Raw genomic sequence first — 16410 nt, forward strand, 5'->3', positions numbered from 1 at the left:
AATCTGTTTTCTAGAGTGGAGGCGCTCTGTTTTCTGTGAAACGAGAAAGGAATGCAGGATGCATCTTGTCAATATTGCTCTGGAGGGAAGGTGTTATCATTCACTGCGGGTACATCCCGCTTTTCATTTAGTCTAGAACTCAAGGTGCTTCCATGGGATTCCCATGAGGAATCCCATCCAGGGACTAACCAGATACAAACCTGCTGATCTTCAGCAAGGTTGCCCTTTGATCCTAATTTAAGCTGATAACCATTCATGGGCAGCCTGTCATATACCAGTCAAACAGAAAGAGACTGTTCATGTGTGAGAGCCAGTTTGGTGTGGTGGTTAGGAGTGCGGACTTCTAATCTGGTATGCCAAGTTCGATTCTGCACTCCCCCACATGCAGCTAGCTGGGTGACCTTGGGCTCGCCACAGCACTGATAATGCTGTTCTGACCAAGCAGTGATATCAGCGCTCTCTCAGCCTCACCCACCTCACAGGGTGTCTGTTGTGGGGAGAGGAATGGGAAGCTGCTTTGAGCCTCCTTCGGGTAGGGAAAAGTGGCATATAAGAACCAACTCTTCTTCTTCTTCTTCTCTTCTATATGCTAAAACTCACATTTATTTTATTGTGTAAAGAAACGTTAAAAGGATGACTAAGGAGTGCCATTCAAAGCAAGTTGACTCTGCTCTGTTCCATGGGGCTTACTTCCAGGAAAGTACTCTTAGGATTGCACTATTAAACAGTTCTTGTTCTGAAGAGGAGGAGTTTTAAAAAATCTCTGTTTCCTAGCACTACTGGACACCAAATGATTTGTTAAACTTGCTTATACTTTAGCTTTTCCATGCTGTTGTGACATCCAGTTACTTAGGCAATGCAATCCTGAACAGTCTTCTAACTCTATGGAAATAAATGGGCCCGGAAGGTTGTAACCCTGTTGAGAATTGCATTGTTAGTCGACATGCAAGATTACATTCAACATACAGTCGTAAGATGGACAGCTGCAGCTAATATGCATATTTGATTGCTTGCTATAATTTACATATCATTTTATTGAAGAAGGCAGGTGCCAAATTATGTTTGTGTCAAATCTCCAGGCATGGCAGGGAGAGATGGGCAAGGAGCCAAAACAGTCCTGCAGGGAGTATGCAAAGCACGGTCACAGAAGCCGAGCAGTAACCAGAAATCCATCACTCATAAGCTAAGACCCTTAAGGGCAAGAAGAGGGCCTGTCGTTAAGAGTCACCAGCCAAAAGTCAGTCAGGGAAGCAGGGTCCACAAAGTCCAAGAGCAGATTTGAAGGTGTAGTTCAGATTTGGAGTGTAGTTCCAGTAGGAAGGACACTGCCCTCCTCTTTTTAAGCAGGACGTGCATCTAATCATGACTCAACCTTCAGACTGACCCTGCAAATAATCTCAGAGACCACTTTTGCCTTGTACAGCCAGGCTTGCACTCCTGCACCTACCCTGTAAGGTAAAGCACTACCTCCTACACCATTGCTCTTTGGGCTCAGGAGACAAGGATGGGGCACCAGGTGCTGCTGGGGCTTCTGCAACAAGGTGGGTATCTAAAGGCTGGAGGTGCTTGTGCCTGGTCTGGCTCTGGCTCTGGGCTGAGTTCCCTAGGCAGTTCTAGTGCTTCTGAGCCTGTTGGGAGTGGCTAAAGCTCAAGGAGATGATCCTGGCAAGAGTCTCCGGTCTGCCTCTTCCTCAGACAGGGTGGCGGCTGGCTGAGGCCTGACCGTTTGACAAACATGTTCCATTTCTAGAAAATTCTTATTCTGTAATGATTTTTGAGTAGGGAAAATCTGAATCAACTCCGTAAAACCTCTAGATATAAACAATGCATGTAAACATGTGTCCTTTGTAAAGCTATTGTATTCCATCTTTCTTGTTCTTCGTTGCATATGCAAACTTATTTATGCTAGTATGGAAGCAGGTTTTCACAATAACTTTAAAGGAAGGGGGAAATCTCATGCATGTACAGAAACCTAAATCAGACATTTTGTATTTAGTTGGAGGCACTCATAACAGAACAAAAGTTGTTGTTGTTGTTGTTAGGTGTGAAGTCATTTTCGACCCATTATGACCCCATGGACAATGATCCTCCAGGCCTTCTTGTCCTCTACCATTCCCCAGAGTCCATTTAAGCTTGTACCGACTGCTTCAGTGACTCCATCTAGCCACCTCATTCTTTGTCGTCCCCTTCTTCTTTTGCCCTCAGTCGCTCCCAGCATTAGGCTCTTCTCCAGGGAGTCCTTCCTTCTCATGAGGTGGCCAAAGTATTTGAGTTTCATCTTCAGGATCTGGCCTTCTAAGGAGCAGTCAGGGCTGATCTCCTCTAGGACTGACCGGTTTGTTCGCCTTGCAGTCCAAGGGACTCACAAGAGTCTTCTCTAGCACCAGAGTTCAAAAGCCTCAATTCTTTGACGCTCGGCCTTCCTTATGGTCCAACTTTCACAGCCATACATTGCAACTGGGAATACCATAGCCTTGACTAAACACACTTTTGTTGGCAGGGTGATGCCTCTACTTTTTAGGATGCTGTCTAAATTTGCAAACGTCTTTTAATTTCTTTGCTGCAGTCCCCATCTGCAGTGATCTTGGAGCCCAGGAAAATAAAATCTGCCACTACCTCCATTTCTTCCCCATCTATTTGCCAGGAATTGAGAGGGCCGGATGCCATAATCTTCGTTTTCTTGATGTTGAGTTTCAAGCCAACTTTTGCACTCTCCTCCTTCACCCACATCAACAGGCTCTTTAGTTATTCTTCGTTTTCTGCCATTAGAGTAGTATCATCTGCATATCTGAGGTTGTTGATATTTCTCCCTGCAATCTTGATCCCAATTTGTGAGTCCTCTAACCCCATCTTTCTCATGATGTGCTCCGCATACAAGTTAAATAGGCAAGGCGACAGTATACAGCCTTGCTGAACTCCTTTCTCAATTTTGAACCAATCAGTGATTCCATGTTCACTTCTCACTGTTGCTTCTTGACTTGCATATAGGTTTCTCAAGAGACAAATAAGATGCTCTGGTATTCATAGAATCATAGAATCATAGAGTTGGAAGGGGCCATACATTCCATCTAGTCCAACCCCCTGCTCTACGCAGGATCAGCTCTAAGGATCCTAAAGCTTCCTATTCCCATCTCTTTAAGAACTTGACACAATTTGTTGTGCTCCACACAATCAAAGGCTTTAGCATAGTCAATGAAGCAGAAGTAGATGTTCTTTTGGAACTCCCTAGCTTTCTCCATGATCCAGCGTATGTTGGCAATTTGATCTCTAGTTCCTCTGCCTCTTCGAAATCCTGCCTGTACTTCTGGAAGTTCTCGGTCCACATATTGCTGGAGTTTAGCTTGTAGGATTTTGAGCGTAACTTTGCTAGCATGAGAAACGAGTGCAATGGTGCGGTAGTTTAAACATACTTTGGCATTGTTCTTCTTTGGGATTGGAATGTAAACTGACCTTTTCCAATACTGTAGCCATTGTTGAGTTTGAACAAAAGTTATGCTGGCAGTAAGTCAGACTTTTAGTCTGTTGTTTTATTTTTTCCCATGCAGTGTTTTCTGTTGAACACTGTAACCAGGACTAATGCCTATTGATTCGTTACTATGTTTTCAATATCTCCAGTATTGTCAGAAATAGGAGACTTTTAGGATATGATACAGCCAGTTTTTAGTTCAGCCCTGCAATTCTTCTTTCCACAGTTCCCATCATGCATGACTTTTATCTGCACAAGTTCCACATCCCCTAGCATAGTCAAAGAGCAGCACACCCTCTTCCCATTTACACCAGCCCAAATGCTGGCAGGATCCAACCTTCCAGTCTGATCTCAGTACCATTGTCATTTGAAAACTTCAACCCCAAAAAAGACAGCCCTTTTATTGTCAAATGCTATATTACAGATGCAAGAAACAAACCTCAAATATTCAGTAGTCTCTGTTTCAAAAACTACTTCTTTTCCTAGAATATAATTTATTCTGGCCAGGTAGATGAATTCTATGGTATAGACCCAGCAAACCAAGCTCAGTGATAAGATGACCCATGTTTTCCCGTAGGACTCATGAAAACTATTGGCTTCCAAGATGCCATAACTGACTGAGGAAGATAGATTCAAGCAGGTAGCCATGCTGGTCTGAAGCCGCAGTACAAAGTTTGAGTCCAGTGGCACCATTAAAACCAACCAAGTTTGATTCACACACAGTTCCTCAAACTGGGCTCAAACTTTGGCTGAAGAGGAATCATCCCCTGTACAATTAAAAAAAAGGGAGAATATTTACTTGCAAAAAAGGAGTGTGGGTAGGATTTCTCATCAATGGGCACTTTTTAATCTTTGCTTGCTGTTAGAAAAAAAACAACACCTGCTGTAGAACATTATCAGAGTTGTTTATCACCAGAAAAGCAGAACATAATTACATAGCACTAGGGACATTCCTATACCTCAGGGTGATATCCTGCTCTACTATTTCTATTAATAATTCAGTTATAGTGGTAGTTAATACTTCTATTGGATCAAAAAGTGCAATTAGTTACAACCACATTCTTCCAGAGCTTCAAAAAGCTTCCAATCACTTCCTTAAGGTTACTTTACAATTTTTTTTTCTTATACGAAGAGAAAAACTGGTCGATAAAAGCATGTAAAAATGCTATGATTGACAGTCGATTCCCAATATATGAACACCTTGCGAAATAAGACTTATGCCCTCTTCAAACATGATGGATGTATTCCACACATACCCAATTAGGTCGATAATGTAATGTGATCATTTATTGTTTACTAGATTGAATGATCTGGAAAACTGCAATAAAGTGTAAGGCAGCTACTTGCCCCAAGCAAACCTAAGCATTTTGGAAATATTTGTTTATTAATTGATTTGTAGAGAGGCAAAGTGGCGTTTTCAAGGCACTTTGCCTTGTCAAAGGATCACTTGTTCCATTTAATTAGCCATCATATATATAAAACCTACGGACCCAGACTTGAAAATATCTGTTGAGAAGCTCGTTCTTACTGCCTTTACAAAAGTACAAAAGGGCAAACCTTATCTTGTAACACTTCAGATTTCTGAAGAGGACCTTAATGAGGAATACACTCTTAAGACTATAAAGACATTTTTAAAAGCTATTGGATTTTCCTAAAGCATTATGTTATTTACTTGGTTTAAATGCTCAACACCAAATCCCTTGAAACATTTTTGAAGTACTTTGAACAGCGTCTTCAGAGGGTTCCTTGCAGTATTCTTCCGTTTTGTAGAAACAAATGCTATTCAAGTGCCATAGAGTCATGGCAAATCAGATTGGAGTGAATATTTTCCCCAGCTTTACTGGGAACCAAGATTTCCTGTTGAACAAAACACAAAGGAGCTAAGCGCTCAATGAGAAGCCACAGTTGAGCTTCTGTTAACACACAATTCATGTGCGTGTCTGTTTTGCTCTTCAGAGCAGGGATGCTTGGGACTTGCTTAATGTTGACGTGATGGGCTGCTTGGGAGGTGGATTTTCAAACTGTCTTCTTATTCCTGCTTGTATGTCTTTCTTATTAGCATTAGAACCAAACCAAAGACTTAGCTTGTGAAACAATACAATCAGGGAGGGTGAGGAATGGAACCTACGTATCCAAGAGTCTTCAGACATACCCATTATTTCTAGTTCACTTCCCCAGCACACACTGGCATTGTTCGGTCACATTAGTGGCAGAAGGGATTCGACCTTGCCTATCAGGCTGTAGAAACCGTGGTGGATGTTAAACGTTGTCGAAAATTATTCCCGCTACCTCCCTGGGAAATTGACTGACTTTATAGCATAGCATTCTACCCTTACACAGCAGGAAAGCAATCTTTTAAAAGCACAGCTAATTGCCCCAGACAGATATGTAAAGCTTGCTGCTGTGGTGGGATCCCAGTTTGATTTGTTTTATGGCAGATTTGTGCTCTGTGAATTGCAGATAGTTACAGTCTCAGACAGTTTGTTTGAAAAGGCTGTGTTAATATTCCGAGGCTAGAACAGCAGACACACGGACATTAAAGGGAGGGGGGATAGTAGAGGGTTTTATGCCAAATCTCTAGGTGTCGACCAGTAAAAGAAAGACAGTGTGATTGCATGGAAGCAATTCAGTGTGGTGAGGCAGTGGGGGGTGGGAAGCCCAAGGGGAAAGTCACTCCCATAATATAGCAAGAATGTTTTGAAGCAGGATACTATACATGTCTGTTCAAATGTATAGGAAAGGGTCAGACAGGGAATTTGGCGGTAGGGATGTGGGCTAGTAGATTTCAAATCAGGCTTCGGAGGAGCGAGTGAATAGAAAACTGAATCCAGAACGCACTTAGATTCTCAGATACAAGGTGATAGATTGGGACCAAATGAGCAGTCGTAGGAAGAGATTGCAAAAGAACACAAACTTAAGTCAGCATTATGGTGCCCTGGTGGAGGGAATCTTCTTTATCTCTCAGGGATAAATAATATATTAAGAAAAACAGGCAGGCAAGCAATAAATAGAAACAAATCCTCAAAGTCCACAAATTAATTTTATTTGTCTTTCTTTATAGTCAACATTTTCCCATTAACATTGGTTTGCTTGAAATTCAGTCCAATCTCTTATACAGTAGTTGTGAAAGTATGTTACACTAAAATAAACGGAACCCTTCAAGTACTGTGAAACTTCCTATGGCAAGAGGCTTCTGCAGATTCCCCCTTCCCTGCTGCAAGCCCCTTTTTGGCTCTTTTTAATTTTATCCCCTAAAGATACTGTGCTTCTCTCCCCAAGCTTTGTGTCATATACAAATGACTATGTGAAAGTCGTTTCCTTTGCTATTATTACTTGGCGTGCAATCACGTCCACTCTTAACATTCTGTAAGACATGATGATAAAATGAGTGTTCTAAGTCCATTTGGCACTCTTGTGAAGGTACTTGTTAAGGCATCGGCTTGCCAATCAAACTGCATTTTAATCAGAGGCCTTCTTACACATGGAATTTACCAGGCTTTGCCAATGGCCACCATTATGGTGAAATACAGTGGGAAATTTTCTTGCAAGAGGAAAAAGCTGAGCCTAAGGATTGTACAGCAAGACATGTGGTGTAATGCTTAAGGTGACCAAGATGGAGGAGGCCTGGGTTCACATCCTCACAAGGTCACATCTTTCTCGATGTAAAATTGGGCCAGCCTCTTTAACTCTTGTGGTGAGACTAAATATCTCATGGTGAGTTCCAAGAAGAAAGGGCAGGCTAAAAAAATCTCACAGGCAGGTGCACAGTGCTGTAGATGTGCTCTAGGCTCTCTTGAATGCCTCTTGTCTCAGGCAGCCCATTAGGAAAACAGGGACACAAGAGGCAGCAGGCAACAGAGCTCACTGCAGCCAATTGCCTGAAATGGCAGGTGGCTGACTGGAAGGGGCAGGAGACTGAGCAGGGTAAGAGAGCCCCCTGCAGCCAAGCTCTGTCTCTGCTGACTTGCTTCCAATGCTGCCTTTCTTGGGAAGTGGGGCTGTAGCATATATAGTTTGCTATAGTCAGAGTGAATGGCCTGTCTTGACTAACTTTCTGAAGGTGGTTCAACCAGGCCAGTCTCCCAATAAAAACCCTTCTCCCTCTCCCCACACACTTTGCATTGTTATACACAAAAGGTGCATATGTTATGAATGCTCAGGCTCCAGCAAGGCAGCCTGTCTTGTATGGATATTCAGAGGTACACTCTAGTTACAAAGCCATGTGAGGTTCTCTCTACACCTGCTGTGATCTACTCTTTTCTGCATTGCTGGTTTTTTAGCCCTTCCTCTCATTTTTTCAGCCCTTCCTCCTTCATATTGCTTTCATTTCTCTCTTACACTTTTACAATCCTCTCCCTCATCAGACAACTTTTTTACCAGTCTTCATTAGGCACACTTTCAGCCCCACAGAAGTACCAAATAAGATCTCTTGTCTTCTGCCTGGGAACACCCCGGTTGGAACAGAATTTGCTTGTGATATAATCTTCCAGTTTGTTGTTCTAGAACTTTATGCACTCAGGTGCCAAGGGAACAAGCAGTCTGCTCTCACAGGCAGTGAAATCCTTGCAAATTACTTGAAACCCAATGCAAGTTTGAGTTAAGCTCGGGCAATACACCATGCCGGGCAATACAGGAATCTTGCACTTTCCTACTTTTTGGCTGTAGTTGTCCTTAAAAAAACATTTTCCCTTTAACTCCTAAATACCATATATCAACTCTGATTTCCTTAAACTTTTATTGTTAACAACAGTGCTAAGTCTTGGAATTTTTACTCCAAATATTGTGTCCTAGCTAGGTCCATATTATAAATTTGCTCTCCATATAACATCAAGGATAAATATTTTGGTTTTTTTTTCTGTAAGAGAAATTATGAGGCTTCTCTGAAGACCTGAACATCCAGCACAGTGGTGTGAGCATATAAAGCTTTTGATAGTGCTGAGGAAAGATATGGTAGAATGTTAGAAATACCTCTGTATTTCCCTTTCTACCCCACAGCCACACCCTGATGTACACCTGTCTGCAAGCTATCAAAAACTATTAATTATTTTCATAATCACACATGATCAGATATTTCTATTACTCCTCTATATTTCCTTTCGCCCCATTAAAAAACCCTCTTTGCCGAGTGTTTTGCACCTAGTATGTTTATGTCCTGTACTTACTAATAAATGTTGATGACATTTTAAAAAGGAGTCACTATTATGCTGAAAATACAGCACAATTTCAGGAAGAGTTTTCTGGTAGCTTAGTTTTTAAATCTTAAGATCTCTCCCCTTGTCAAATACCCATTGGCTAGCATTATACTGTTATATCTTAAGGCAGGGGTAGTCAAACTGCGGCCCTCCAGATGTCCATGGACCACAATTCCCATGAGCCCCTGCCAGCGAATGCTGGCAGGGGCTCATGGGAATTGTAGTCCATGGACATCTGGAGGGCCGCAGTTTGACTACCCCTGTCTTAAGGGGAACCAATAAACCCACGAATATTATTAAGTTGTTATTTCAAAAGCTGCCTAAGTATGAGACTTGCAGACAATGATTCAGAACTGAAGCTTTAACATGCCTTGGAGAAAACAAACCAATGTCTTCTGTTGTGGATGAAGGACACAGTGATCGTACTATCGCATATAAGTGCATTTGGAGTGTTAACTACATCAACTGGGTATTTCAACATTATGCAAAATATTTCCACTGCATTATATACAATATATATCCACTGTTTTCTTCCAATTTTGGGGTGAACTTTTTCAGGTCAGGTTGAATTTACAGCTTGTTTTTCCCACCCCAAAGAAATTCCACAGCTGCTAAGTGTGGGAAAGTCCTCTTGCAGGAAATAGGGACTTTATAAGAAACTGCAAGATGACAGCTTGCAGGATGGGCATCCTTAACATTTATCCCTAAAGACCACCAGATTACACAGAATATTTAGGCCCAGACACATTTACACATGATATTAACAACCATAAGTTTTTAGTCAAGTGTGTTCAGGAAAAAAAATTAAGAAGTGCTGCTGGAATGTGCCACCTTACAAAGACTACTTGCTAGCAGGTCTTTTGTTGTATACGAGAAAGTCAGAAACGTCATGCCAAACATTACTGTCATCGTATAGGTAGGTCATGGAAGATTGCAGAGAGGGCTGTAGAGTGTGGCGGTGATACTCAAAGAGCCACAGTACAATGCCCCAAACCAAGGCAGCAAAGATTGGGAAGGGATCTTGTTTTGGCTCTGGGATGTAGCCTTTCTCCACTGCCAGTCTGGACAGGCCAAACAGGATACGAGACAACAGGTACATGTTTATCTAAATAAAGGAAGAGTTGCAGTCAGAAGTCATATTAGGCAAGAAACAAATTCCAAAAGAAGGATTAGTTCAACCAGTCCTCATCTTAAGAAGAGATCACCACAGTCAACTAAATTGATTGAGATGCAAGTCCCATTTTTCTCTATAAGGCTTCCTCTGAGGAAAGAGTTTTTAGGACTGAGAGGGTCCTTGATAATGGGACACTTTTGTACTCTTTCAACTACACTGCCTGCATTTTAAGAGGGCTGGATAACAGGCCATACCTGTTACCAAATGCACTTCCTTCAGTAGTTCTGTGAGCAACTTCCTCTCAATTGCTGCTTTAGCATATTAACAGCAAAGGCACTCACAAAGAACAGTCAAGTCACATTTGGAGTCCCCCAGTCTGCTCCTGGTTCCACTCAACCTGAGCCCTCCTACATCTCCCTTCTGTCATGTTGTCCACTGGTAAAAAGCATTTGTTGAGGCAGGAACAGGTTTGTTTATGTATATTTTATTTCTGAAATCAGGATTTTAAAATTCTGCTTTTCAGTCTCTTCTCCCTGTTTCCCAATCACATCTCTAATCACAGGGCCCATGTATGTTATGGATTGTGTTTTAGTGAAAGGTGTTCTTTGTTTTGCTGAAGTGCTGCATTTTATGATGTATGGAAGGTGTAGCTCTCCTGCATTCTTGTCGTGTTCTCCGACTCCCTTAGGGATCAATCCCAGGTTATGGGACCTGCACAGATTACAAGCTTGCAAGGGTTCTGTGGGCTGGAGTGAGAAGGAGTTGAAATTGCTTCTCCTTCCTGTTTGGCATGTCCAGCTTAGCAGAGGGTAATTGTATCCCCTGGTTCCTCCTTACAATAAGAGTTGGCTTTTATAGCTCACTTTTCTCTATCTTAAGGAGTCTCAGTGCAGCTTACCACTGCCTTCCCTTCCTCTTTCTACCACAACAGCCATCTTTTGAGGTAGGTGGGGCTGTGAGAGTTCTGAGAGAACTGCGGCTGGCCCAAGGTCACCTGGCAGGCTTCATGGGGAGGAGTGGGAAATCAAACCCAGTTCTCCAGATTAGAGTCTACTGCTCTTAGCCATTGCACCACACTGGCTCCTTGCCACAGCCCACCAACTGTCATGGTTGGTCCTTTGCATAAATCCTGTGATCTTTCTGGGGGCCAGAAGAAGCTGCAACAATGAAGGATAATGTGGGAAATCTGTGCACCTATTGCACACAGATAGTACTATACTGCCCACCAAGAGCCCACTTTGAGGACTATAGTTAGAAAGTAGGATTCTAATACAATGTTGCTCTTTGTTATGTGCACAAACTTTGCTATAAAAGACTGCTCTTCCTGCCGTAACAATCTGATCCTCTGAAACATCACACACCTCACTGTCATGCTCATTACGTAGAAGTGTTTGTTTTTTAAATTATGAGCAATTTAGATGAGTATTCTCATTAAAACAAAAACACAAATTTGGAATGGTAAACAAGACTGAAATAATACAGTTTCACTGGCTTATGACTGGTAAAGAATCGACATCACAGTACCGGCTAGACTGTGTTTTATAGTCACACTAAAACGTAACATTTTGGTCGTTATTTTACTTGTTGAGATGTTCTGATCTCATCTGGCTCAGCACAAGTCTTCATCCTACCACTTTCTTTACAGCTAGAATTCTACAGGATGTACTAAGACGAATCCGCATAGGGCTGATTGCATAAACCACAGAGAATGAATGGGCTCCCTCACCTGTTTTAAGGAACACAGAGAGCGGCGCAAGGAAGAGTCCAGAAAACTCTGTACTGTCATAATACTATTCTTTCCCTCTCATCATTCTCTGGAGCACCTCACTGAGTAGAAGTTACAGAAGAACTGGTCTGTAGCTAACATTTGTGCTTCCGAGAGTTTTGCCTATACAGAAAGCCAACAAAAGAGAATGGCCATGGAGCAACAAGCATGACTTGTCATCACTTCAGTTTCTTTATGTATCTCGCTGGTTCAAACCCAGATCAGTCAGCCCACAGGCTCTGTTGCTTACCTGACTGTTGATATTATTATTTTCCCCAAACACTAGCCAGCCCCCGATACAGGCTGCAAGGAAAGAGTGGAACGGGATCTTCTTTCCTTGTATTCGGGACTGTAGGGCCCTCAGCCCCTTGTACGTGAATACAAAATATGCCAGGTTTCTAGAATGTGTGTACGTTGCCTGGGCAATTGCTTTCAATTTCTCCCTTAAGCTGAAGAAAGGAAATGATAAAACAGTTACTGCAGATAATCCTCTCCCCCCACAAAACCCCCCCAGGTCCAGTTGAAATCTGATTGCCAAGCCGCTGCCTACAATCCACTTCAAGAAATCATAGTGAGAATTCATATGTCTCCATGCTCCACTTGCACTCAGATGGGCCTACTGCAACATGCTGTAGGTGGGGCTGTTCTGGAAGGTGGTTCAGCTAGTTCAAAATACAAAGAGGAAGAAGAAGAGCTGTTTTTCTGTACCCCGCTTTTCACTCCCCAAAGTAATCTCAAAGTGGATTACAATTGCCTACCCTTCCTTTCCTCACAACAGATATCCTGTGAGGTGAGGCTGAGAGAACTGTGACGAGCCCAAGGTCACCTAGCTGGCTGCATGTGGAGGAATGGGGAATCAAACTTGGTTCTCCAGATTAGAGGCTGCCACTCTTAACTACTACATCAAGCTGGCTCTCAGTTAGGGTAAGACAGCTAGCTAGGGCAGTACCAGTTACAGAGCCCCTGGTGTTTTCCAGAGGGCAGCAGGATTTTGTGATTTACCCGCTGCTGGCATGGCTGCAGACGAAGCGCTGTGCCAATGGAGCTTCTACATGGCAGGTTTTCCTGGCCCAGTCCCCCAACAGTGGCCACCAAGATTTTTTCAATATTTTGTTGTTGTTGTTATGTGCGAAGTCGTGTCCGACCCATCGCGACCCCATGGACAATGATCCTCCAGGCCTTCCTGTCCTCTACCATTCCCCGGAGTCCATTTAAGTTTGCACCTACTGCTTCAGTGACTCCATCCATCCACCTCATTCTCTGTCGTCCCCTTCTTCTTTTGCCCTCGATCTCTCCCAGCATTAGGCTCTTCTCCAGGGAGCCCTTCCTTCTCATGAGGTGGCCAAAATATTTGAGTTTCATCTTCAGGATCTGGCCTTCTAAAGAGCAGTCAGGGCTGATCTCCTCTAGGACTGACTGGTTTGTTCGCCTTGCAGTCCAAGGGACTCGCAAGAGTCTTCTCCAGCACCAGAGTTCAAAAGCCTCAATTCTTTGACGCTCGGCCTTCCTTATGGTCCAACTTTCGCAGCCATACATTGCAACTGGGAAGACCATAGCCTTGACTAAACGCACTTTTGTTGGCAGGGTGATGTCTCTGCTTTTTAGGATGCTGTCTAGATTTGCCATAGCTTTCCTCCCCAGGAGCAAGCGTCTTTTAATTTCTTTGCTGCAGTCCCCATCTGCAGTGATCTTGGAGCCCAGGAAAATAAAATCTGTCACTATCTCCATTTCTTCCCCTTCTATTTGCCAGGAATTGAGAGGGCCGGATATATATATATTTTTCAATATATATATATTTAAAACTGGCTCTGGAATATCAATATACTAGCCAGCGTTCGCTGGCAGGGGCTCCTGGGAATTGTAGTCCATGGACATCTGGAGGGCTGCAGTTTGACTACCCCTGGTATATACATTTGTGACTATAATTAACTATCACCTCCTATATGATCCTGCCTGCTTTTTAAGGTTATCATCAGATGTTCTGCTTTATGACTCCCCCTTCCCCCCAGACTCTAATTAAAGCAAAGTGAGTTTGCACCAGAAACAGGTCTGTCTTGCAGTGGCACTATGATTGTGGAACTCCTTCTTCAGGCTAAAATTATAAGCCATGTGCTTTTTAAAAAAAAGAAATTATTTCCCCAAATTTTTAGATAAAATCCCGGGGAAGGGGCTTTATTAGTTGTCTTTCTTTAACAGTCTGGATGAGATTTTTATGCATCCAGCATCCATGGAGGGCAGAAGCAATGAAAATACAGCTGTGTATGCTTTGCTGCCACTGTGAATGCCTCTACATTTGCAGGCATAATGAAAACTACACAGGAAATAGTCACTGTGCAGAAGCAGCAGGTCTTATATGCTCACAAAGCTTTTTAAAGAGTGCAAGTGCAGGAACTTATGAAATCTTTTATAAAGCAGTAGTATAAGTAGCTGAGAAACAGAGGTGCCTAGAAATGTACCTTCCACTCTTGAACAGAAAAGTCATCACCAAAGCATGGGGGGCACGAATTTTTGCTCCATACCTGTCAAAGAAAAAGAAACAAATAATAAAACACATGCAGACATCTATCTTTGAATCCAGTGGTTGACTCATTTGCCTTATAAGCCATGAAGCAACTAAGCAGACTGCAACCTCTGGTTTATACAGCACAATGCTCTCTCAAGTATTACCTCTCATCTCCCCCATCACATGTGGGGGTGGAAATACAGATTATACAGTCTTGCTAGTTCGCCTGGCATGTGACAGCCTGCACAAAGGGGCGAAAGCTGACCTGTGCCAGCTGAATTTTAAAGTGGATGGATTTTAGATGTGTTGCTTATTAAGGGTGAAAGTGACACAGTCTACCAACCAGCACAATTTAAATTATTACAAATGAAACTGAGGCTCCCCGCCTGGGCACCAAAAAAGCCAACAACTGATGCTGGGGTTTCCTTTCATTTCTGTCTGCAAATGAGAAGGCACTATCCAAATCCAAAGACTATGGCCCCATTCCAAAAGGCCAGTTTTCATTGCGCTCTGACACAGAGCCTGTTCATTGGCACATCTTTTAAAAGTCCCATAAACTTAGTCATAAGTGCAGGGCAAGCAGGGAACTTCCAAAGCATAGTCGCAGATAGCCAGCACCCCAGTCCGTATAAGAAGAATATAAGCATCGCCGCCAGCTTTTGAACCGCCCACTATCAGAAACTACTGCAGCCAGCAGAACAAGCTCAGCCTGTCCATTGCGCGGCAGAATACCATGACTCGCCAACAGGAGAAGCAGGCACTTGACTCTCCCTTTTGCCCGAGGAGAGAGACCTGAACGACCCTGTGCCCCTAGCAGCACACCCTTGCAGGACAATCCTAGAGAGACTCAAAGGGCTTGGAAGGGGGGCCCTCTTCAAAACGCGTGTGGCAGCCTGAGCCCCCCCCCCCCGTCAACCCTCGAGCACGAAAGGCACCCCCCTCGCCGGCAAATTCAATCCCCGCCCGGAGGGCGCTGAAGCCCTTTAGGATGCTTTGGGCTGATCCTGCGTTGAGCAGGAGGTTGGACTAGATGGCCTGTACGGCCCCTTCCAACTCTAGGATTCTGTGATTCTGTGAAGCCCCCTAAGTCTGCAAGCGGGGCAAGGGATAGGGCGGGGATGGGCACGCAGAGCCCCCTCCGGCCCGGCTTACACGGCTCCGTTACGGAAGCCCTTGACGACGGCCAGCGCAGCCCCGTATTTGCGCTGCTGCAGCAAGGAATTGACGGTGTAGAGCAAGGTCTTCAGCATCGCTTCCGCGCCCATGGCGACAGGCTCCCTAGCCAGCCAGCCAGCCAGCCAAGACGACTGGGCACCAGCACGGGACACAGGCAGAGGGCGCGCGGGGAAATCCCGTCCGCGGGAAAGCGGCTCCCCGTCAACTAGTTCCGCTTCTGCTCGGGCAGAGAGGGAAGGGCGCCCTCCTCCTGCCAGCGCTGGGCCAACGCTGGACCGTCGTCAACCATGGCTTCATTCCACCCACGGCCAAAGCACCATCTGCGGACAACGGCTATTACTTCTCCGTTCCCACCCCACCCCCGCGCCCAATTCACATGAGTTTGAAAGAGCAAGAAATCCTGACGTTGCATCTCCTTCTACTGGGCAGGGAGAAATTGTGCAGAAATGAGATCGTGAGCTTCTCCTGTAAAGCACCTGTAGCTTCTATCCCATTGCCAGCCATCTCCCTCCAGCAAAAAGCTTCAAGGTAACTAGGAAGTCTGGTCTGTAGTCAAAGGAAGTTAATTATTTTTTGTTTTTGTTTTTTTGTAATGCCTATGGTGATGGTTCTGTACATTTTGTCACTTTGTTCAGAAAATGGGCAGTACTCCTCCTGGGGGACCAGTAGGATTACCTGAAAAGTGACTTTAAAGCTGCCACTGGGAAACTGGTATCAATTTATTAAATCCATGGGTTCAGTAAGACACAGTCAGTTCCAAACAACCTGCAACAATCACTGAACAACAACCAGAACAACAACCAGATACTTCATCCTTAAGCAGTTATGCCCCACTAAGCCCATTGCCTGTAATGGACTTAGAAGGGCGTGACTCTGTTTAGAATTGCACTGTAAATCTTGATAATACTGCAAAGGAAATTTCATTATCATAAAAAGGAACTAAAAATAAACATAATTAAGGAATTCTTCCCAATGGAAGATATAATGCTAGTTACTTAAAGAATAAACTAGCTTGTACATGAAAGATAATCTGAGAACAGAGATATGCAAGATGAAAGCAAGAGAAATCATGTACTGACCACATTTATATGGTTTTTAATATAACAACATTATTTTTATAACCCGCCCTTCCCAGTTGGATTCATGTGAAGAATGTCAAAAACACTAAAAACATCAACAATATAATATGCCAGT

At 43.6% G+C, this 16410-nt stretch overlaps 1 protein-coding gene across 1 annotated transcript; it reads right to left on the minus strand.

The window, feature by feature from the left end:
* Positions 1–6487: 6487 nt before the first annotated feature.
* PXMP4 (peroxisomal membrane protein 4) lies at positions 6488–15405 on the minus strand. The gene is made up of 4 exons (XM_077335289.1): positions 15193–15405; positions 13994–14056; positions 11788–11986; positions 6488–9763 (listed from the first exon to the last, which is right to left on the minus strand). Exons 1-4 carry the CDS (start codon positions 15303–15305, stop codon positions 9500–9502), a joined length of 639 nt encoding a protein of 212 aa, XP_077191404.1. The 5' UTR covers positions 15306–15405; the 3' UTR covers positions 6488–9499.
* Between the last annotated feature and the right edge of the window lie 1005 nt (positions 15406–16410).

This window comes from Paroedura picta, chromosome 4, assembly GCF_049243985.1.
Source record: "Paroedura picta isolate Pp20150507F chromosome 4, Ppicta_v3.0, whole genome shotgun sequence".
Lineage (NCBI taxonomy): Eukaryota > Metazoa > Chordata > Lepidosauria > Squamata > Gekkonidae > Paroedura > Paroedura picta.

Coding starts and splice junctions, on each gene's coding strand:
- PXMP4 (XM_077335289.1), bottom strand. CDS start 15,305: ATGGGCGCGGAAGCGATGCTGAAGACCTTGCTCTACACCGTCAATTCC. Junction 11,987..13,993: donor TTTCTGTTCAAGAGTGGAAG/GTACATTTCTAG, acceptor TCCTTTCTTCAG/CTTAAGGGAGAAATTGAAAG. Junction 9,764..11,787: donor ATAATAATATCAACAGTCAG/GTAAGCAACAGA, acceptor TCCTTTATTTAG/ATAAACATGTACCTGTTGTC.